This window comes from Acinonyx jubatus, chromosome B4 (assembly GCF_027475565.1).
Source record: "Acinonyx jubatus isolate Ajub_Pintada_27869175 chromosome B4, VMU_Ajub_asm_v1.0, whole genome shotgun sequence".
Lineage (NCBI taxonomy): Eukaryota > Metazoa > Chordata > Mammalia > Carnivora > Felidae > Acinonyx > Acinonyx jubatus.
The window spans coordinates 43611116-43634542 of record NC_069387.1 but is presented as its reverse complement, the minus strand read 5'-3'; the positions used below and the strand labels follow the sequence as shown (position 1 = coordinate 43634542).

The window sequence follows — 23427 nt, the reverse complement described above, 5'->3', positions numbered from 1 at the left end:
AAATTCTTTGGTACCAGATAGAAAATTGGGTATTTAAGAAGGTAAGAAGAGCATGAGAAATTATAAATATCTGGGTAAGTATTAAAGACAATCTTCTGTTAATTCTTGCAGTAGGCATGACTATTCAAAGCAAATTTTATAACATTGCCTTCAGTGTTTACAATATATGTAGGATGTAATACATACAACAACTTATACCATAATGGGTTGGGGAGGTGATCAATAAACCTGTTTGTTACAGGATTTCTTAAGTTGTAGAAAAATAATTCTAAAAAGACTGTGAAAAGTTAGGAGTGTGTACTGTAATCTTTAGAACAACCATTCTAAACAATCTGTTTAGAATATAATGTAAACAGATATAGCCTGGAAGCCAATACATATATATTTTTAGTGTTAATTTATTTATTTTGAAAGAGAGAGTGAGAAAGATGGAAGGGCAGAGAGAGAGGGAGACAGAGGATCTGAAGCAGGCTCTGAGCTGACAACAGAGAGCCTGATGCAGGGCTTGAACCCACAAACCACGAGATCATGACCTGGACCCAAGTCGGAGGCTTAACAAACCGAGCCACCCAGGATCCCAGGAAGCCAATATATTAATTGAAACGGAATTCTAAAAAAAGTATTCAAATAATTCCAAAGAAGACAGGCACAGAAGGCACAAAGACAAAACAAATTATGAGTCTAGAATAATTTAACTTCGAAATTAACACTTAAGTAGTATAAAAGACTAAAAATAATTAAGAAAATCATTCATCTACACCAAATTCTTACTTTGTTTCTTCTCACCATAAAGTATGTTGCCTGGATTAAGTTAGTATTCTTAGGGAGATTCGGCTCAAGTCGCCTTTCCCTGAAATAGATGTAATATTTTCCAACCACAAAAAATTGGATTTAGAAACACGACAGATGGTAACTACAGTTGTGGTGAGCACAGTGTAACGTATAAACTTGTCAGATCACAGTTTTACACCTGAAACTAATGTAACATTGTGTATCAGCTGTACTCAACCAAAACAAACAAAAATCTTATGTTTGTTATTTTTAAACTTTCAAAAGTGTATGAGTGCATAAAATCATCAAAACACTAACCTTTCATCCACATAATCGCCATCATCATCACTGGAATCATCATCATCTTCATAATAAAACAAAATTCCTCACCCTTAGAGTTTATCATATGCAAAATGATTTTCTTAGAGGCCAGGGATCATTGGCTCCAAAGATAATGGCGAACCTAATGATACCTCAACAACAGGAAGATATCCTGACTTAACCTTTTTTGGGGGTAACTGCTATTTTTAAATGCTAATTTTTCATTTTGCTAGGTAATCTTAACCTTTTTTAAGAAATCTTTTTTATACAGTTAAATGCGTACGTAGCAGGGATAATAATAAGCCTCTAATATTCTCTCCTCTTAGATATGTTGCTTTCTCTGCAAAGTTTAGAAACGTTGTAAAAGGCTTTCAACTTAACTTACCAGGTCTTACTTGAAGTACTTTTACTTCCACACTCAAACCCCATGAGTTATCCGTTTCACATTGATCTCTGTAAGTCTGGACCTCTAATAATACATTGAGTGTGGATCGCTTCTAATGACATAACTTCTACATTCTCTCCGGATTTGTAGTTTTAGTCCTGACATTGGCTGTTTTGGCTTTTTGGGTTTTGGAACTATTCAGATCTAAGAAATCGATGTCCCAAGGAAGATTTTCATAACACGTTCACAATTTTTGTACCTGGAATAGTCATTTTCACCACGTTTCTTACATGAAACCAATACTGATGCATATGGTGTAGTCTAGAGGCACGACACGACCTCCTTGTCTTCCTGATGCTGACTTTTCACAGATTTTAAATTGTCTTGGCCTTGCTAGCATTTATTTCTGAGATCGATCTATCCGTCTATCTATCTATCTACCTATCTATCTATCTATCTATCTATCATCTATCTGTCTATCATCTAGTTGGCCCTTGAACCTTGTAGGCATTAAAGGTGTTGACCCCCACTGCCGTCAAAAATCTTCATAGAATCTTGATTTCCCCCCACATTAACTACTCATAGCCTACTGTTGACTGGAAGCCTTACCAATAACATAAATGGTCAATTAACACACATTTTGTATGTTATACATCTTATATGTTGTATTCTTATTATAAATTAAGCTAGAAAAAAGAAAATATTATTAAGAAAATCATAAGGAAGAGAAAATACATTCGCAGTATTGTATTGTCAAATATCCACATATGAGTGGACCCTTGTAGTTCCAACTGTGTTGTTCAAGGATCAACTGTGTATATAATATATATATAATATATATATATTATATATTATATATATATTATATATCTTTGTATAGACAGTATTTATTTCTGAAATATTTATGTAAATAATTTTTTTGTTCATTGTTATATGCTTCTAATGTTTTCTTTGTTCCACTCGCCTACTCAGTTTAATGAGGCTAGCTGAATTTGTAACCAATAAATTCAGTTGAATTGCTATGGAATATTAATGTTCCTGGAGAGGATTATATATCTTCATCCTGTTGGGCTCAAGTTGGGCACTTCTGAGAAGAAATGCTAAGAGGAAAGTTCATGGCTTTCTGTAGCTCCTTTCTCTCTGACACCAGAACCATCAATGTTCCAGATTGAGGCTACTTAAAAAAACTGTGTCCAGGGGTGAAAGTGATCTGGGTGACACCTATATGGTATAAGTAAGAAACAAAGTTCTCTTGCTGCAGATACCTTTTTTTTTGTTGATGTAATAAGACCCAATATTCTGAAATTATTTGTTACTGCATGATAACCTCACCTCTCTTGACTGATATACTGGTTTTGAGTGTTTCATTTGCTTTTTATTTCCTTTTGATTCCTGGCCAAGGCAACTAATCTTCCCTAATTGGCTTTCTCAATAACTTTCCATGTAGTAATTTCTATTTTAGTATAGAATCCCCCAAATATGCATATGTATGTATATATGCCTTTTTAATATATTTTATATACATATTTATTTTAATGCAATATTATATATAGTATATATGTGTGTATATATGTATATATGTATATATGTAATATTATATATAGTATATATGTATATATATGTAATATTATATATATGTATGTATATATACACATGCATCTTTGTTGCCGCCCACTAAAGAAGAAGTTTTCAGACACCAGACTGAGCAGACGTGCAAGGCTGCCTCTGTGAGAGAGCAACAGCAACAGTAGAATGCACATAGCCTTTATTTCATATTTTATTAGCTATATGTATCAAAGAATATCAAAGCATGGAAAAAGAACACAAAGGGTCTTCAGACATTAACCAGACATACACCTGGTGGCTATGTGAAGGCATGCAGGAAGTACCTGTTCCTTTCAAGGAGTGTCAGGGAGTTACAGCAGGTTTTGTATCTTCACTGTCCTCTGGGGGTCATGGGGCTCTGTGTCTCATAATGCTATCGCGTTTGACAGCCTGGAGACCAGAACATTGCTGACGTTTCCGCTCTTGTCCCATTCACCCTCCAGGACTTACAATACATTCTCTAGAAATAACTCCACATACCCTTTCACACAAGATCTCCATATCCTTTTCCGAAGCAAAGGCATAGTTATGTCACGAGAACACTGTAATACAGGCACTATTTGACTATAAAATACTTGAATATAAAAATAATAAATGAACAAATACACTTTTCCACTTAAAAATATTACTCCTGTGGGGGCACCTGCGTGGCTCAGTCGGTAAAGAGTCTGACTCTTGTGGTTTTGGCTCAGGTCATGGTCTCGTGGTTCATGAGTTTGAGCCCCACGTTGGGCTCCACATTGTCAGTTGTTTGGGATTCTTGGGAATCCCTGCTTGGGATTTAATCTCTCTCTCTCTCTCTCTCTCTCTCTCTCTCTCTCTCTCTCCCCTGCTTCCATTCTCTCTCTCAAAATGAAAAAATAAACTTAAAAAAACATTACTCCTGTGTTGGATCAAGTTGAACACAGTTAGCATATATGGCTACTTCATAACTTACTGCCCCTTTAAATCATAGGAAAAAATTTTTGTGAAATAGCTAGTTGTTTACCAGACCTTAAAAACAACATAAAATGAATACAGGAAAATATTTTGTGAAATTACTTATAATAGTAAAAGCAAATGCAATGGCATTCACAGAAAATTAAATTAAATATCAAATTAAATTATAAGGCAAAATTAAAGTAAAAGTTGAAGTACAAATTAAGTCATTTTTAGGGCAAGTATAGCAAAAATCAGGACTAAGAGATAGGAGATTAGCTTAAAGGTAAGAGGTCACAGGGTATTTGGATGCTTAGGACTAATGTCAGGGTAAGAATTTACAGACTTTAATGAAATTATCTAATTTTACCTCAAGATGATCTAGGCTATGTGGGCTTTTTTTGAAACTTAACAAAATAAAAATCAATAGATTTGGTCCTGTTGGTATGACTCTAAGAGAAGAGCACTCAGGAATGTGATTTGGGGCATAGAAGATACCAGAGTGTATGCTAAGTGTGCCGAAGAGACTCGTGTACTACGTTATGACCACCTGCAGGAAGAATAGAAATCCCATAAGGCAGGGGCACATGGTGGTTCAGTTGGTTAAGCATCCAACTTCCGCTCAGGTCATGATCTGGCAGTTTGTGGGTTCCAGCCCTGCATCGGGTCTGTGCTGACAGCTCAGAGCCTGGAGCCTGCTTCAGATTCTGGGTCTCCCCCTCTCTCTGTCCCTCCCCTGCTCTCATTCTGTCTCTCTCTCTCACTCTCAAAAATAAACATTTTTTTAATTAAAAAAAAATCTTTCAGTATTGTTAACACACAGTGTTATATTAGTATCAAGTGTACAATATAGTGAGTGATTCAACAATTCTATATATTACTCAGTGCTCATCATGATGAGCGTATTCTTAACCCTCTTCACCTATTTCACCCATCCCTCCAGCCACCTTCCCTCTGGTAACCATCAGCGTGTTCTCTATATTTCAGATATTTTTACTTCGATATGTCCATTAGCATCCAGACTCAGCTCTCTTTCTCTGTCTTGTTTGATTTACTTTCTTGTTTTTGTTGACTTTAGAATTTGTCTTTTGGACCTGTCTCTGATCAGTTCAAAAATATTTACAGGAAAGTCAAGACTACAAAAGTTCCATCTGGTCCTGACCACATACCTTATACTTTCATTTCTGGGCAACTGCCCAGTAAATACCTCTGACCACATCCAGGTTCAGTGTCACATCTTGAGGTAAGCATCCTGCCGAGAGGACAGTTTCTCACCACAAAGTTGCACTGTGGCTCAACACCTCCTCCGCTTAGGATACACAGGAAGAGCTTAATACACGCTCGGCCATGTATGTCAAGACCAGTGGACTGGGGCTTGGAGGATGGTTATTCTCATTTAACAAAAGTAATTTTCCAGTAGTTTGTTGAAGTGGTGATGGGTGCTCTTAAATGACTTGAACCCAGGCTGTTTGCAAAGCACTGGTACTTTCTTTCGCCAATAGTTTTAAGAAGCCAGATAAATAATGTCCATATGAAGCCTATACGTATATTTTTGTAGTCAGATGAGCATTTCTGTATACATTTTTGTGAGTTTAATTTCATTTATTAGAAAGTATGTTTTCTGAAGATTATGTCACATCCTTTTGAATTTTACATGTCACCACATGATCACTGTTGTTCAGCAAATCCTCAATAAATGTTCCAAGGTGACAGATGAGGAGTATGTGCTTAGCATCCATTTACTTTGGAAAGGAGCGAGCTATTAACAGAGACTCCCCTTTACTTAAGGAACTTAACTGCATAACAGGGCAGCCTTTGTTGTTGTTATTCCAAACATCTCCTTTTACCTTCTTGCTAAGGAGCTTTCTTCCTTTTGTATCCTCAGGCCCTCCCCTTCTCCTTAACTTCATATGAGCTTTATGTTGCCTGATTGCCTTTGGAATTTCATATCTGTGTGGATTTCCCATACCGACGCCTATTAAATTTGATTTTCTCCTGTTAGTCTGTCTCATGTCAATTTGATTCTAAGTTCAACTAGAAGGACCATAGCAGAGGAAGATCTTCCTCCCTGACAATAAATATATCATCAGAAAAAAATAAATAAATCAATTTAGACCTTATCTGTTTAATTTCCTATGGTGGTCGTAAATGTGCTGAAAAATCTCCACAATAACATTGAAAAGAAGGGATGTTAGAGACTGCTTTGTTTTATGATTTTCCAAAAGACTATTAATATCTCAAAGTTAAGAATGATATTGATATAAATCCTCTCATATGTCTGCTAATGATTGTTTTTATCATGAAAAGGTGTTGAATTACAGCAAATGTGCTTTCCACCTTGATGTAATCATATTCTATTTCTTTATTGTTTATAGCAAATTACATTTAATGATTTTTCTTTCAAAGGAAAACTATTACACTCCTGAAATAAACTCAATTTGATCAACTATATGAGTACACTGTTTGTTTTGGTTTAGTGCTGTTTTAGGATTTTGCAGCAATTTTCATAAATGAGATTGACTTTTCTTTTTCCTTTCTTATCATATTCTCACCTAATTTAGGCACCAAGATAATTCCACTTGTAGTGAAAGAAATAACAACTATTCCTTTTTTCCACACCATCTAGAAGAGTTTGTGTAAGTTATAATGCCTTTTTCTTGAAAGTTTATGATTTCTCTCCTGTAAAACTATTTGGCATTTGTGTTGACCATATGGGAAGATTTCAAATAACCTACTGATTTCATTATTTTTTCTAGCTTTATCAAATTTTGTGGAATCAGTGCTTGTGTATGTTAATTGTATGTGATACATGTTGTACATAGCTTGTTACAACGTCCAATTGTTTTATTAGCTAAAGATTATTGCCTAATCATGATCTCTGATTGAATGGACTTAGATGCACTGATTGAAGTTTGTTTTCATGAGCTCATGTTCAATGAAGAGTTAATGGGAGTGACTGCTTTTTCAGATATTTCTCTCCAGTGTCTTTTTGTTTATTTAAAGCGTCCCATGTGTATTATACTAATGAAATAATAACTACTATTATAACATTATAAAGAAGCCCCAGTACTTGCTTTTAAATAAACCCCTTATTTTATAATAGTCTTAAATTTATAGAAAAATTGCAAATATAGTACAGAGAGTTTCCATATACCCCATCTCCAGTTTCCTGTATTAACAGCTGACATTATGACCCATTTGTCACAATGAATGAACTGATATCGACATATTTTAAATAAAGAACATACTTTTTTCAGGTTTCCTTAGTTTTTACCTAATATCTTCTTTTCTGTTTCATTAGCCCAGCCAGGATACCATATTACATTTAGTCATTACGTCTCTTTAAGCTCCTTTTGGCTGTGACAGTTCCTTTTATCATTTCTTAATGTAACAAAAATTATGAGTAGCTAAAAACCAGAATACTAAGACATTAGTTGATTGTGTTGCTATTCTGGCATACGATTTGGTGCTATTGTTCTGAATAATAGACAGTAATATAATGAGTGACATTGAAGGAAAATAGAGAAAAGAACTTATTTAATAAACAGAGATGTATCTGAGACACCACGTATATCATAAATGAAGTCATATTGGCTACAAATTGATAACTGTTTGAGCTAGGCATATGATGGTTCATCATAGAATTTTTATTTTGTACACACTTTATATTTTTATAATTAAAAGGTTATGTATGTACACATATATGTCTATTCACATGTATGCATTTATGTGTGTGCATATACTTATACATATATATATGAAAGATATCTTTCTATAGTTCCAATTTATATGAAATATATCGCATACTTGGTTCTATTCAAATTTATAACAGCATGTACACAGGATGATTAAGAAGTTAATTTAATTTTCTTATTTGTTTTCACACAGTACTTACAGCCATATTTTAGAACAATTTTTCACTTTTAATTCAGAAAGAGATTATGTAATCCCATCATAACTCTCTTAACTCTGAGAAACTTCTTGTCACTGGATTAATCATTTTAAGTCATAAAATCGTGTTCACACCTCACATTTATTTCATCTGTTAGCAGAATTTTCTGTGCTGTGATAAGGCGGAAATACTGTGGTTGTTTTGTGTTTTTTCTCAAGGTGAGATTAAAATAACATCTGTCATATCTCCCTCAGGGATCAAAGGTGACATCTCTAGTTTTCATTCTAAATTGGTAACCCAGGACATGTCTCAATTTTTCAGTTGTCTAGGAGGCTTTTATCCACAAGAATCAAGATCTTCCTTCTTGGATCAGGTGTGTTTCTGTGTGTGTTTTTGTTTCTGACAACTATTAGTCCAGAAATGAGAAATTCTTGAGATTTCAAACTCAAGAAAGTTTCCAAAACGATTTACACCATAAGGGAATTATAACTGCTTTTTAGCTGTTTGAATAGAATTGTGGAGGGTAAAGAATGCTTCTTACTTCTGAGGTATATACTCTTTTTTCCTGTTTTCAATGATGAGTAGATAGGATAAACTTACTGAAGAGTAAGTTATGGTGTTGCTATAATGGAGCGGTATCATCAAACAAAACTCCAAGAATGAATCTACTTTGGGGATTAAAGAATGGAATTTGAACTTGAATTCTCACACCTGAGTTTTCTGGGCTGGTGCCGGGCACGTAACCTTCTGTGATACACAGCTTTATTTGCAAAATGAAAAACATGTTGTTACTTCCAACTACCGTGATCAAATATGAAATGGCTTTTTTTTAACCTAAGCATGATATATAGTTATTAAATAGCCATTTTTTTTTCCTGAGAGTTCTTCTAGACATGAGAAGATGTTACTATATAAATATGAGATTATTTTTGCTAATGATGGTGATGACAACTTATAGGTGATGATGATGGTGGTGGTGATGATATGGACAGAAGTTGAATTCATGTTGAATTCACAACATAAAATAACTATAGATAGAAAATTATGTGTGTTGGGGCACCTGGGTGGCTCAGTCGGTTAAGCGTCCGACTTCAGACCAGGTCATGATCTCACAGTTCGTGAGTTCAAGCCCCGTGTCTGGCTCTGTGCTGACAGCTTGGAGCCTGGAGCCTGCTTCAGATTCTGTGTCTCCCTCTCTCTCTCTGCACCTCCTCAGCTCATGCTTGCACTCTGTCTCTGTCAAAAATAAATAAACTTTTAAAAAAATTAAAAAAAAGAAAATTATGTGTGTTATCATTCGATATCAGTGATAAAAAATATTTCTGACTACGTATCTTAATGTAGGTGAATTAAAACGCCCGTTATTTTTTTGAAATAATTATTTATTATTTTGTAACCAAGAGAAGTTTAAAAAATTAATTTTACTTGGTTTATTTACCTGGCTTTGTATGAACTCTTATTTTCATTTTTTCCCTTTATATATATACTAACGGTAAAATTACTGTTATGTTCTCATTTTCCTAATGAAGATATGTCATCTCACCCTAAGGAAAGAAAACAAGAAAAAATGCCCAATTTTACTTTATTCAGGATTCCTTTGTAAAACGAAGTTTTTTTGATCACCACTAGCGTAAAGAAACAGTCATAATTATACAATGAATCTGGTCCGAGATCGGTGGGCTTGTCACAGCATGGGTATGTACTTTCCACTTAAATGTGCAGTTTGGTTTGTGTATAATTTTTTTTAAGTTTATTTATTTATTATGAGAGAGAGAGTGAGAGAGTATACCAGGGACAGAGAGGGAGAGAAGGAGAGAGAGAATCCCAAGCAGACTCTGTACTGTCAGCGCAGAGCCTGACATGGGCCTCAAACCCACAAACCGTGAGATCATGACATGAGCTGAAGTCAAGAGCCAGAGATTTAACCGACTTAATCACCCAGGCACCCTGACTTGTATATAATTCTTTAATAATTTTTTTAATGTTTATTTTTGAAAGAAATAGAGAGAGCACGAACAATGGAGGTGTAGAGAGAGAAGGAGACACAGAATCTGAAGCAGGCTCCAGGCTCTGGGCTATCAGCACAGAGCTGGACATGCGGCTCGAACTCATGAACCCAAGACCACGCCCTGAGCTGGAGTGGGTCGCTTGACTGACTGAGCCACCCAGGTGCCCCTCTGTAATTGCTAAGATACCTAGAATTTGATACAAGCACACAAGGCATAAGAAAGCAAATTACTCCAGGGGTGCCTGGGTGGCTCATTCAGTTAAGCGGCTGACTCTTGGTTTTGGTTCAGGTCATGATTTCACAGTTCTTGAATTCGACCCCACATCAGTCTCTATGTTGACTGTGCAGAGCCTGGTTGGGATTCTGTCTCTGCTTCTCTCTCTCTACCTCACCCCTCCTCATGTTCTGTCTCTCAAAATAAATAAATGAACACTAAAAAGAAGAAAGAAAATTACTCTGATTCACTTATGTCCATTTCATATTATGTTCATGTTATATTTTAAATAAAGTTTCAAAAACTTGAAAGATTTTTTCCTCCTTTTTCTTTTTTTATTAACTACCTAAAGTAAAATCTTTCACAATCTGAGGCAGCCTGAAATAGTGACAGCATAATGATTTAGAGCTGGAAGAATGTTCCACAGACTTTCACCAGTCTCTAGCTTTGAGATCTGAGGGCAATCCACAGCCTCTACGCACTTAAGTTTCCTTTTTCTATCGAGTAGAGATATAAAACACACTATATTGACCTTAGTAGATTTCTATTTCTAGCATTATATTAAATAAGCAATATGATTTTGGCCACCTGTAACATTCAATTTCTTCATCCACAAAATAATACCTACCCTCTTCACATGTTTGATAATTAAATTACATATGGTATGTACAAAAAATGCTTCAGTATAATTTTAAGTATAAAAGATAATTAGTATTAACATTCCATTTGTAAAAGGTAATGATCGCTATCTCAGAAAGAGAGCAAAATGATTTTTTACTTGTTTTGTTCAGGGACAAGATTCTTTTATGTGTCTTTACCTTAAAATGTTATGCCTTCTTATTTTATTCATTGTATATCCCTCACTTTAAACAAAAACTAGGCATTTAGTAAGTGTTTACTACATGATGAACATTATTGATACTAAATGCATATTACTTAATTTCACTTTTTAAAATACCCATAACTAATTGTACTGATGTCCTTTGTTCTTTCCTTTTCTCTTTTTTCTTATCATTTCTTCTTCCTTCCTTCCTTCCTTCCTTCCTTCCTTCCTTCCTTCCTTCCTCTTTCTTTCTTTCTTTCTTTCTTTCTTTCTTTCTTTCTTTCTTTCAAGTTGTTAACTTAGCAAATGTGGCTCCATGAGTTAAACACATATCTAACTCTTTAGGTCCCTGTCTTTCTTATTATACACTGTCTTTATTTTATTTTAATTTTTTTAATTTATGTATTTATTTTGAGAGAGAGAGAGAGTGCACGTGTGAGTGGGGAAGGGTGAGAAGAAAGCGAGAGACAATCCCAAGCTGGCTCTGTGCCCCTAACGAAATGTGAGATCATTATCTGAGCCAAAACCAAGAGTCGGACACTTAACTGACTCCCAGGCACTCCTACATTGTCATTGTTATAATGTTTCATTTCATTGCACATTAAGAATTGACTTATTTTAATAGAATGGAAGATCTTGCTAGAGAGATTTTGCCATAGAATAAATCTAATTTTAATCATCTTAAAAGTACAAAAATCATAATCATGAAGTAGTATAAAACAAAAGTAACTTGATGTTATTGAAAAGGGACATGAATAGAATGACAAGTGAAGTTGTGAAAATGTGTGACCCAAGTGGCAGAAAGGCTATGACTCCTATTGGCCTGAATTGTTTTCGTCTAGCCATGGACGCAGTCCGTAATTCCAACTCTGAGCTGGTATATCATGGTATTTCCACACGACCAAAGAGAAGGCGTGTATTAAACACAAGCAAATATAGAGAAAACCGTAAGTTCCACGTCGCATCTATTTGTCTGCTCTCGGTATGTTGAGGGGAATTGTGGAATCTGTATGATTAGATCAGTGGCAAACATTCAGTTTATTTTACCTTCAGGAGGAAAGGAGAAATGAAATTCACTCTACTGTACTATTGGAATATATAATACAGTTAAGCAGAAACTGTTCAGTTCGGGATTTTTTTCATGCTCTGCAAATGATGAGATTATCATTAACATAATAATGACAATTGAGACTGTAGTTTCTTGAGTTTCTTTTCAAGTTTTCATCTAAATTCCAGTTAATTAACATAGAGTGTAATATTAGTTTCCGGTTTGGAATTTAGGGATTCATCACTTCCATGTAATATTCAGTGCTCATCACAAGTGTGTTCCTTAATCCCCATTACCTATTTAGCACGTCCTCACCCGTCTCCCCTCTGGTAACTATCAGTTTATTCTCTGTAGTTAAGAGTCTGATTCTTGGTGTGTTTCTTTTTTCCCCTCTATGTTCATTTATTTTGTTTCTTAAATTCCACATATGAGTGAAATCATATGGGGGACTTCTCCCAGAGAGGAACTCAAAAAGATATGCAATTATGTAAAAATGTATTCATCTTGTGATATCTAATAGCAAAACTAAGAAACAATTTAAATACACATTGGGAAAAAAATTAAAGACTGTCAGGAGATTTTTGTCCATATACCAATGAAAGACAATGCAAGAAGCTATGTATAAAAATTTGACAACTGTACAAGACATGACGTGGAATAATCTCCAAGATATTTCCTTAAGTGAAAAAAACTCATGGGATATTTTGCGCAGTTTCTTAAAGGTGTGTTTTTAAAAAGGGATTGAAGGGAACTGTCTGCATTTGTTATTGTATCTACATGAAAAAGTTTAAAAATTATAACCATGATTTATACTAAGGAGGAAACTGGGGGACTTTTGTGGAGAAGCAGGAGGGAATATGTATGCATTTCTATAGTCTCTCTTTTTTTAATCATTTGCAAAGTACCTATGTTACTTGTTCTGGGAAAAATAATTAGGGTAAAAGTACTGATACCACCCCTCCTATTAAAAAAAATCTAATGTTTATATTAAACATGAGCATACCAAAAATGTTTAATCCTTATTTTCTCATCTTTCTCACTCTTTTTTTGTTTGTTTGTTTGCTTGTTTGTTTTCTTTTGTTTCTTACAGCATCTCCATTTTTCCTAGTCCATTCCATTGCTATAGCTCTGGGGATCCACTTCATTATTATGGTAATGATATGCGGTGCCATAATCATACATTGTAAGTGACAGTAGAGAAGTAGATAGAGCATTCTTTTTTTTTAATATGAAAATTTATTGTCAAATTGGTTTCCATACAACACCCAGTGCTTATCCCAACAGGTGCCCTCCTCAATGCCCATCGCCCACTTTCCCTTCCCTCCCACCCCCCCAGCAACCCTCAATTTATTCTCAGTTTTTAAGAGTCTCTTATGGTTTGCCTCTCTCTCTCTCTCTCTTTTTTCCTTCCCCTCCCCCATGGTCTTCTGTTAAGTTTCTCAGGATCCACATAAGAGTGAAAACATATGGTATCTGTCTTTCTCTGTATGGCTTATTTCACTTAGCATCACACTCTCCAGTTCCATCCACGTTGCTACAAAAGGCCAGATTTCATTCTTTCTCATTGCCAAGTAGTATTCCATTGTATATATAAACCACAATTTCTTTATCCATTCATCAGTTGATGAACACTTAGGCTCTTTCCATAATTTGGCTATTGTTGAAAGTGCTGCTATAAACATTGGGGTACAAGTGCCCCTATGCATCAGTACCCCTGTATCCCTTGGATAAACTCCTAGCAGTGCTATTACTGGGTCATAGGGTAGATCTAGTTTTAATTTTTTGAGGAACCTCCACACTGTTTTCCAGAGTGGCTGCACCAGTTTGCATTCCCACCAACAGTGCAAGAGGGTTCCCGTTTCTCCACGTCCTCACCAGCATCTATAGTCTCCTGATTTGTTCATTTTAGCCACTCTGACCAGCGTGAGGTGGTATCTCAGTGTGGTTTTGATTTGTATTTCCCTAATGAGGACTGAGGTTGAGCATCTTTTCATGTGCCCATTGGCCTACATAGAGCGTTCTTGACCTAATGGTTGCAATGCATTACTTTGATTAGCATTCAGATGCACAGCAACAAAAACTAATAATACTGGACGTGTCCTTATATTTTTGCTATCCGTCTAGAAATTTGTCAACTACTTTTGCTAGAACCGTAAGTTACTAACAACACAAACCCTTTTACTAATTATGGTTTTTGTTATTGAAATATGTCTTACATACAAGGTTTTAGGTGTACGAGGTAGTAATTCGACTCTTGTATACATTATTCAATGCCCACTGCGGAGAGCATAATCTCCATCTGTCACTATACAAGGTCATTACAATATTATTGACTATCCTCCCTGTGTTCTACTTGTCATCTTTATAACATATTTATTTTACAACTGGAAGTTTGTACCTCTTAATCCTCTCAATGATTATTTTAATAGCATTATTCCACCAAGAAGCTCCACTTCCTTTACAAGGTAAGTGAATGTCTTCTAATATTTTGAAGCACAAATTACATGTATCTCTGTATAACTGGGTATAGGCATGTATCCCACAGTGTTAACAAGAGCGTGTATAAGAAAATGATGAATTCTTGTCCGTAATCCATAGCGTTCCAACATTTTTATTTTATTTGTTCATCTTTTAACAATGAAGGAGTGCTCGTAAAAAGCAGAAAATACTTAGTCTTTGGCATCTGTGTATATATACAAATGTGTGGGGCCATGTCATTGGAGATGATCAGATTGGTTCATCTGAAATGTTAGAGTTGGAATAAAAGGTATTTAATTTGTCTAGACTGAATCTGCTATAATGCTCAGACCTGTACAGAATTAATAATATATTTTCCCTTTCTAGAAAGTTATTGTGGCCCATGTCCTAAAAACTGGATATGTTATAGAAATACCTGCTACCAATTTTTTAATGAAAGCAAAAGCTGGTACCAAAGCCAAGCCTCTTGTGTGTCTCAAAATTCCAGTCTCTTGAAGATATACAGCAGAGAACACCAGGTTGAGTATTTATTTTAATTTCCCTTCCTCTATTTACTCCTAATCACTGGACTATTACCTGAAACATAAGTGGGGCGCTAACCCAGATGTCTACCCTAAGTCTTTCTGCATTAAAAATAAGAAAGCATTTTGTAGGTATGAGGTATGGTGTTGTTTAAGTCAGAATTAGGCTAGAGGACAGAATCCATTTCCCCGAGTGTGAGGAAAAAAATAATTACATGATTATGGCCTTGAATTAACTAAAAGTCTTAGCACTGGTTCTATTTGTGGTTTCAACCAGGATTTCCTAAAATTGGTGAAGTCTTATCATTGGATGGGACTAATACAAACGCCACCAAATGGATCATGGCAATGGGAAGATGGCAGCATTCTCTTACCCGACCAGTAAGTTTATACCAATCGGTGTCTCTTCGGGGGTTTGTCCCTAAACTAGCCCTGTAGTCTTTCAACGATCACGTTACCTCACACAATCCCAGGATGCTTCCATATTCTAATAGTTTCAGCAGAAACCTCTGAGGGCCTAAATTTAGGAAGAGCAGCCAATACCACAACAATGAGTAACATTAATTGCAATGTGCCAAGTGCAGTGCAAGGTAAGTCTACACCCTGTTTACAGATAAGGAGACTAAAGCAGAGAGGTTAAGTATCACATATATTCATTCTTTCAGGTTTTACCTGAATTGTTGAGATACAATTACATTCAAGAAACTGCATATATTTGAAATGTGCAATTTGATAAATTCTGAGAAATGTATACATCCACAAAACCATTAATAACATCAAGATAATCAACATTTATCACCTGCCAAACTTTCCTTTGCACCCTTGTAATCTTTCCTTCCTACTCCTTTCTTTTTTTTAATGTTTATTTATTTATTGTGTGTAAGAGAGAGAGAGCACACACGTAAACAGAGCAGAGGCAGAGAAAGAAAGAGGGAGAGAATCCGAAGCAGGCTCTGTGCTGTCAGTCGAGAGCTCAGAGTGGCACTCCATCTCATGAACCATGAGATCATGACCTGAGCCCAAATCAAGAGTCGAACGCTTAACTGACTGAGCCACCCAGACGCGCCTCCTTTCTCCCCCTTTCTACCTACCTCTTTCCGTCCCCAGGCAACTAGTCTGCTTTCTGTCACTATAGATTAGCCTGCAATTTATAGAACTTAGTATCAGTGGAGGCACTGCTGTTGTGTCTGGCTTTTTCACTCGGCATAATTATTTTGAGATCCAGCCACCTCAAAGCATGTATTAAGAACTAATTTCTTTTTATTCTTGAGAGGTATCTTATTTATGGGTGTAGTTCAATTTGTCTATCCTTTCGCCTGCTGATGGATATTTGGGTAACTTCCAGTTGTTGACCACGAACAACAAAGCCACTTGCTATGAATATTTGTGTACAAGTCTTTGTATGACCATAGGCTTTCTTTTCTCTTACATAAATATCTAGGAGTGGAATGGTTGGATAATAGGTATGCCTTTGACCTTTTAAGAAACTGCCAAACTACTACCCAAAATGACTGTGCCATTTTACCCTCCCACTAGCAGGGTGTGAGAGTTCCGGTTGCTCTGCATTATGGGCGACACTTGTTACGGTCCGTTATTTAAACTTGTTTTATCCCCTTGATTAATTGACCCCTTTGCTACAACATAGTGACCTCCTTTGTCTTGTGTGACTGATTTTGACTTAAAGTCTATTTTGTCTGCCATAACTATAGCCACACCTGCTCTGTTTTGGTTATCATTTGCATGGAATATGACTCTCCATCTGTTCACTTTTGGCCTATGTGTGTCCTCAAAGCTAAAGTACGTCTCTTGCAGGCAGCATATTGTTGTATCTTGTTTTTAATCCATTTAGTCAGCCCATAATACATCATTTTCCCTCCTTCTGACTGCTTTAATGATTTTTCTTTATAACAGGATTTGAGGAATTTGTCCGTAATATGCCTTGGATTAGTTTTTTCATATTTCTTGTGCTCGCGTTTTGTTGAGGCTCTCGGATCTGTGGGTTTATAATTTTCAAGCACAATTAGAAAATTTAACTACCATTATTTATTCAAGTGTTTCCCCTTCTTCATTTCTCTTTTCTCCTCCCCAGACACAGGACAATTACAGATCCATTAAGCAAGTTAGAATTGTGATGAACTGGTGTTCTTTTCACTTGTTTTCTTTGTGTTTCATTGTGGATATTCTCTATTGTCCCGAATTCAATTTTTTTAATCTTTTTTCCTGCAATATCTAATTTTCACTACCCTTTCAAGTGTATAGTTCATCTCAGACACTGACCTTTTCATTTCGGAAGTTTGATTTGGCTGCTATTTCATGAATCTTCCATGTACTTCTTTTAACTTTTTTGAGTATATGGAATTCAGTCATCAAAACTGTCATGATATCTGGGGCGCCTGGGTGGCTCAGTCGGTTGAGGGTCCGACGTCAGCTCAGGTCATGATCTCACTGTTTGTAGTTCAAGCCTCGCATTGGGCTCTCTGCTGTCAGCTCAGAGCCTGGAACTTGATTCAGATTCTGTGCCTCCCTCTTTCTCTGCCCCTCCCCTGCTCGTGCTCCGTCTCTCTCCGTCTTTCAAAAGTGAATAAGCATTAAAAAAAACCAAAAACCAAAAAACCAAAAACCTATCACAATATCCTTGTCTGTTCATTCTAACATCTGTGTTCGTTCTGGGTCAATTTTAATCGATGGATTTTTCTCCTCCTTATGGTCACATTATTTTGTGTCTTCGCTTACAGTTACTTTTCTATTTAATTTCATACACTGTGAATTTCACCCTTGTTTAGTGCTACATATTTTTTGTCTCTAAAATTATTCATGAGCTCTTTTTTTTTCCCCCAGGACACAAATAAGCTACTTGGAAACAGCTTGATCTGGTTTGGCCTTGCTTTTAAGCATTACTAGAATGCTCAGTCTACAATGAATTATGCCCCACTACCAAGCAAAGACACTTTTAAGTAATCTACCCAAAGCCTTTTGAAATTTGAAGTTTTGCAATATGGCTGGTGAAGACAGGCACGATTTTAGACCCTGTGCAAGCACTAGGAAAGTTTTCTTACACACATGCATTAATCAATACTCTTAAATACGCAAGTGAGATCTTCTGCATATCCTCAGATCTCTTTATTTGTTCACCTCTCTCATCTCAAGTCCTATGTCCTGAGAACTCCAGCCGTCTGGCTCTTTGTGGACTCTCCAGTGTCCTATGTATTCCATTTCTATAGCCTGCTCTTTTAACCACTTGATTATACAGCTCAACTGGGCATAGCAGGACCATGTGACAACATCCTAGCGCTCACAGAGTTTATGAATACAGGCTTACTCTTTTGGATGAATGCTAGGGTAGCTCTCTTAAAAGGTCACTTCTATCACTTAGGATACCTGGCTTAGTAATTTCACCATGTTAGCACAAATCTCAGAAATAAAACCGAAGTGGTTTATCAGGTCTGCTGCCCTTAAGTCTCGTGATATCACAGAGGAAACAGAAGTTCTTTGGACTGTAAAATTTTTAATTCGTTACTTCAAGTATACTTTACTTATTTGAACCTCTAATTCTGGAGTAAGTAACAAAAACATCACAACGACATCCTTGCTAATGTCAGGTTAATTCGGTTCTTTCTGGCAGACAGTTTTAAGCACTTTATATGTATCTTCTCATTGAAGACTTAAAAAGCATCTAACAGAGGTCATTTTTAACCTAATTTTGTGGGTAAGGAACAGAATCTTAGAATGTATAATAATTCACTTAAGCTATAAAACGAGTAATTGTGGTAGAGAGTCAAATAAATCCCTTTCTTACACTACAGCCAGAATTATCATTAAATGACTTTAAAGAATCTCTTCTCACTGATTTTGGAGTTTACTTTGCTTCTTTAACGCTTAGTTGGCAGTGATCAATGAATGACATCTTACTGTCATCTTTTTCTTTCAAATGTCCCCTTATATTCATTGTCAGGGACTATTCATTATATATTTAGAATTTGGATGTCCCAGTTTATCTTAGAATTGATCTGGGGTGATCTCATTTCTGTATGGCTGGATTTTATTTTTGGCAAAAAAAAAAAGTTTATTCTCTGGAAATACTAATAAAATTTTGTATCACCTTACCTCAATATTTATCACTCTGCAAGTGCAAATGTTTGTTTTGGAAGCCAAAGCAAAACAGCTAGCATATTAAGTTTCATTTTGTGCATGTGATAAGTATTTGTTGAGCATTACTCAATTTCCAGAAACCATACAGAGATAACTACAGGGATGAATAGTACAGAACTCCATCAAGACTTTCACACTTCAGTCAGAGATATGGTTTTAAACAAGTAAAATCCAGAGTTATGCTGTGGTGGACATGCGATGTGAATGGTATGGGAAAACAGACACAGAAGCTGAAAGGAATAGAAAAACAAAGTCCAATTTAAAAGTGAAACTCTAATGTGCAAAGATTGAGACCAACTAAGAGCAGTTACTAAAAATTTCTTAATTGTTTTTTTCTCTTATAGTAGGTAGTGGTTTCTATATAGGCTGAGTTTCTTCTCTTGTCCTTTTTTTATTTTTTTCAAAAATTTTTAATGTTTGTTTTTGAAAGAGAGAGACAGAATGTGAGCCTGGGGAGGGGTAGAGAGACAGGGAGTCATAGAATCTGAAGCAGGCTCCAGGCTCTGAGCTGTCAGCACAGAGCCCGATGCGGGCCTCGAACCTATGAACCTTGAGATCATGACCTGAGCCAAAGTCAGTCACTTAACTGGCTGAGACGCCCAGGCTCCCCATCTCCTCTTGTCCTTTTAAATACGTACTATCAGACCACAGTCTTTCTTTTTTTTTATTGTTCTGATTCACATCAATTCATCATCACTCTTTGCTCAGCCTTCTATTTCTCACCTGTTCCTAGCAGAAAACAATCACCAGATTCCAAGGCAAAATAGACACACAGATAGAACTATCTCTAGATGGAATGCCTACACACACACACGTGCACATATATATGTTTAAGTTTATGTTATAAACACATATATATATTTATATACACCTAAACATATACACATATATGTATATATAATACATATGTATATTATATATAATATAATATTATATATGTATGTATATATACACACATAAAATATATAAGAATTTTACAATTTATTTTTATTTCCTTACCAGGTAAAGTTGCACATATCTAAAGAAGATTGTTTATTTTTGCATAAAACATGACATCTGCTAACCTCATTGAATTCTAATTGCATTTCTCATTTACTTGTTTAAAAAAACATTTAAAAAATTTCATTTCAGGGCTCCTGGGTGGCTCATTCCGTTAAGTGCTAGACTCTTGATCTCAGCTCAAGTCACGATCTCATGTTTTTGCGCGATCCAGTCCTGCATTAAGCTTCGTGCTGACAGCACGGAGCCTGCTTGGGATTCTCTGTCTTCCCCGCTCTCTGCCCCTCCCCACTGTCTCTCTTTCAAAATAAAAATAAAACTTTTTAAAATAAATATAAACACAAAACTTTTTCAAAAACGTTTCATTTCGCTCAGGTACATATACCAAGAGAGCCTAGACTTCCTAAAATGACAAATTTCCAATGTAGACAAAATAGTGACCTATACTAGAATGAAACTTCTACTTTTATAACCCAGTTGGCTATATTCTGCATATCTTTTAACTAAGAGATACCAAGCATGGTCCTAAAACATCCTGAAATGATATTACTTTAATACTTATTTTTAAATAAACTGTATTGCATTTTTTATATTTATGTATTCATAAAGTAAGTGATGAATATAATTTGTCTTTCTCTCTAATCTAGACTAACCATGGTTGACATGCAGAATGGAACCTGTGCAGTTTATGGATCAAATTTTAAAGCTTATACAGAAAACTGTTTAACTCCAAACACATACATCTGCATGCAGAGGATTGTGTAAAAGCTGATGATGTATAAAATATAAAAGATTCAAACACACAGAAGCCTTTTGCCAAATGTGCTGTGGAAAAAACTTCCGGCAGAAAATTCCACCAATAATTATTGTATTATTTTTCCATCTATGACCTGACACAAAAATAACCTTGCAGGGGAATAAAGGCCAACAGTTAAAAAACTTATCTTCCATAAGAATGTTTTGTTTAATTTTTGCAAAATTTTGGGTAACGAACAGATTCATTTTTACATTTAATAAACTGTTGATGAAACCCAGGGTTGAACTAAATTTCAAACTATGAGTTTATTAAATGTACACAAAAATTTACACTAAGAAGGCTTTTAGCAATTTTGAAAATCAAATAAATCTAAACTGGGTGAAGGGTATATGAGGGTTAGTGAAATTTACTATATTGAAACATTTTCAAAATAAGGGTTGAAAGGTCAACAGATACACCCTCAAAATTTCAAAATGCCACTACCATTTTAATACAGCACATTTTGGTAGAAATTGAATTACTCCCCCTAGTACTGCGCTGACTGCTGCAAAATACAGAATATGAAGAATTGAGTTTGAAGCGGACTTTCTAGGCTTCGAGGCAAAAATGGCGTTTGAGTGTGAAACCCGTGGAGCGACCAAGATGTTTCTCGGCAAACCAGTAGGATGACAGAACTCTTGGCAAATGGAATAATAACATGCAAGTGAGCAGCATTTGGAAGAGTCTGTTACTCTAAAGGAAGCCACTTTGTATTGATAGGTCTGGTTCTGCGTTTTATTTGTTCATTCATTCGTCTGTTTTAGATTCCATATATGAGTGAAATCCAATAGTATTTGTCTTTCTCAGCCTGACTTATTTCACTTACCAGAATATTCTCCAGGTCCTTCCATGTTGTCAACAAATGGCACAATCTCATCCTTTTTTAGGGCTGTGTGATATTCCATCGTATATGTCCATATATATCTACCATGTCTTCTTATCCATCTGTCTATTGGTGGACATTTAGGCTGCTTCCATACCTGAAGCGAACGTAACATCGTGTACCTACTATACACAAACCGAAAAAAGTTACCAAAAAAAAATCCATTTTGATAAGAGCAGAATGATGAAGAAGACAAGGAGCTTAAGAAGGGGAGGAGAGAGAAGCAGAGGCTAAATCCAGAGGTGTGGACCTTTGTGCACCCATTATAATTTTGGTTTTCATTCCAAGTGTACTTGCCATTTGTGTGTTTTGTGACAGGCATGAAGCCATGGATTGAACAGCGTTTTTGCGGAAAATTACGATAAAATGTCATGAAAAAAATCATTTTCTTATTTTTTTTTAATTTAATTAAATTTTTTAATTTAGTTTTTAAATGCTTGTGTAAAGTAATACGCACAAATCATAATTAACAAAGCTTAGCATTTAGTCAAGTTTGTTTTAAGATTTTATTATTAAATATTTAAATCACAGAGAGTGAAATGTTCTCACCACAACAATAAAATGGTAATTATGTGACCTGCTGGATTTGTTAACTAACCTTATTGTGCTAATCATTTGTATTGTAGATTTGCTTTATGTATCAATTGTATTTTTCAAATCCATAATATTTTATATAGTTATAAAGAGGCAGAAATGTGAAATCAAGCTTATTCAATGTAGTATTAAACTATCTCTGTTTTTAATAGCAATTTTATCCTTGCCAATGTTAAGCTAGCCTATGAAATGTATTTAGAAATGCTTTTTCTATTTTCCAAAACGGCTTATATAAAATTGAAAAATATAACCATGAAATTTTCAAAGAAATCTTCCTGAAGTCCTCTGCTTCTCTTTATGGAAAGAGTTTAAAAAAATATTTTCGGGGCGCCTGGGTGGCTCAGATGGTTAAGCAGCCGACTACCAATTTCGGCTCAGGTCCTGATCTCATGGTTCATTTCATGAGCTGGAGCCCCGCATCCCTGCTGTGAGGGTAGAACCTGCTTTGGATCCTCTGTCTCCCTCTCTCTGCACCTCCTCTTCCTCTCTCTCTCTTTCTCTCAAATAAATAAACGTTAAAAATTTTAAAAAGAATAATATTTTCATGGTTTTAAAAATATTCAAGCTTGGAATAAGCTGCCTTACCCTAAACATTTCTCTTAACAAAACGTCAACACTTTCAAATTTGTTTGCACTAAAATTATCAATTTTCTTTTAGCTTCCTAAACTATTTCATTTCTGTATCTCTATATGTGTCCCCTTATAATGCCTAAAAATATTTATCTGTGCCTTCTAACGTTTTCTCTTTTACAAATTTTGCCAAGTGTTTGTTTGTTTTGTCAGCCTTTCAAAAGAACCAACCTGTTGCTTTGTGAATTCTCTGTACTGTTTACTTATCATAACCATCATAATCTAACTCATTCTTGTATTTATTACCTCCTTCCTTTTACTTGATTTGAATTGTAAGGACAAGTGATTTACTTTATTGTACTTAATCTGCTCCTATCATTTTAAATCTTTTTTTTTAACGTTTATTTATTTTTGAGACAGAGAGAGACAGAGCATGAACAGGGGAGGGGCAG

At 35.5% G+C, this 23427-nt stretch overlaps 1 protein-coding gene across 3 annotated transcripts; it reads left to right on the top strand.

Annotated features, from left to right (window-relative positions):
- Positions 1-8110: 8110 nt before the first annotated feature.
- Positions 8111-22675, top strand: KLRK1 (killer cell lectin like receptor K1). 3 transcript variants are annotated; one of them, XM_015061769.3, is made up of 8 exons: positions 8111-8265; positions 9483-9587; positions 11780-11884; positions 13076-13168; positions 14415-14450; positions 14830-14981; positions 15262-15365; positions 20780-22675. In XM_015061769.3, exons 2-8 carry the CDS (start codon positions 9548-9550, stop codon positions 20895-20897), a joined length of 648 nt encoding a protein of 215 aa, XP_014917255.3. In that variant the 5' UTR covers positions 8111-8265; positions 9483-9547; the 3' UTR covers positions 20898-22675. The 3 variants fall into 3 exon arrangements, with proteins under 3 accessions (XP_014917255.3, XP_053081787.1, XP_053081786.1); XM_053225812.1 differs by lacking the exon at positions 11780-11884; XM_053225811.1 differs by lacking the exons at positions 8111-8265; positions 9483-9587 and having other exon boundaries at positions 9637-11884.
- The last annotated feature ends 752 nt before the right edge of the window (positions 22676-23427 follow it).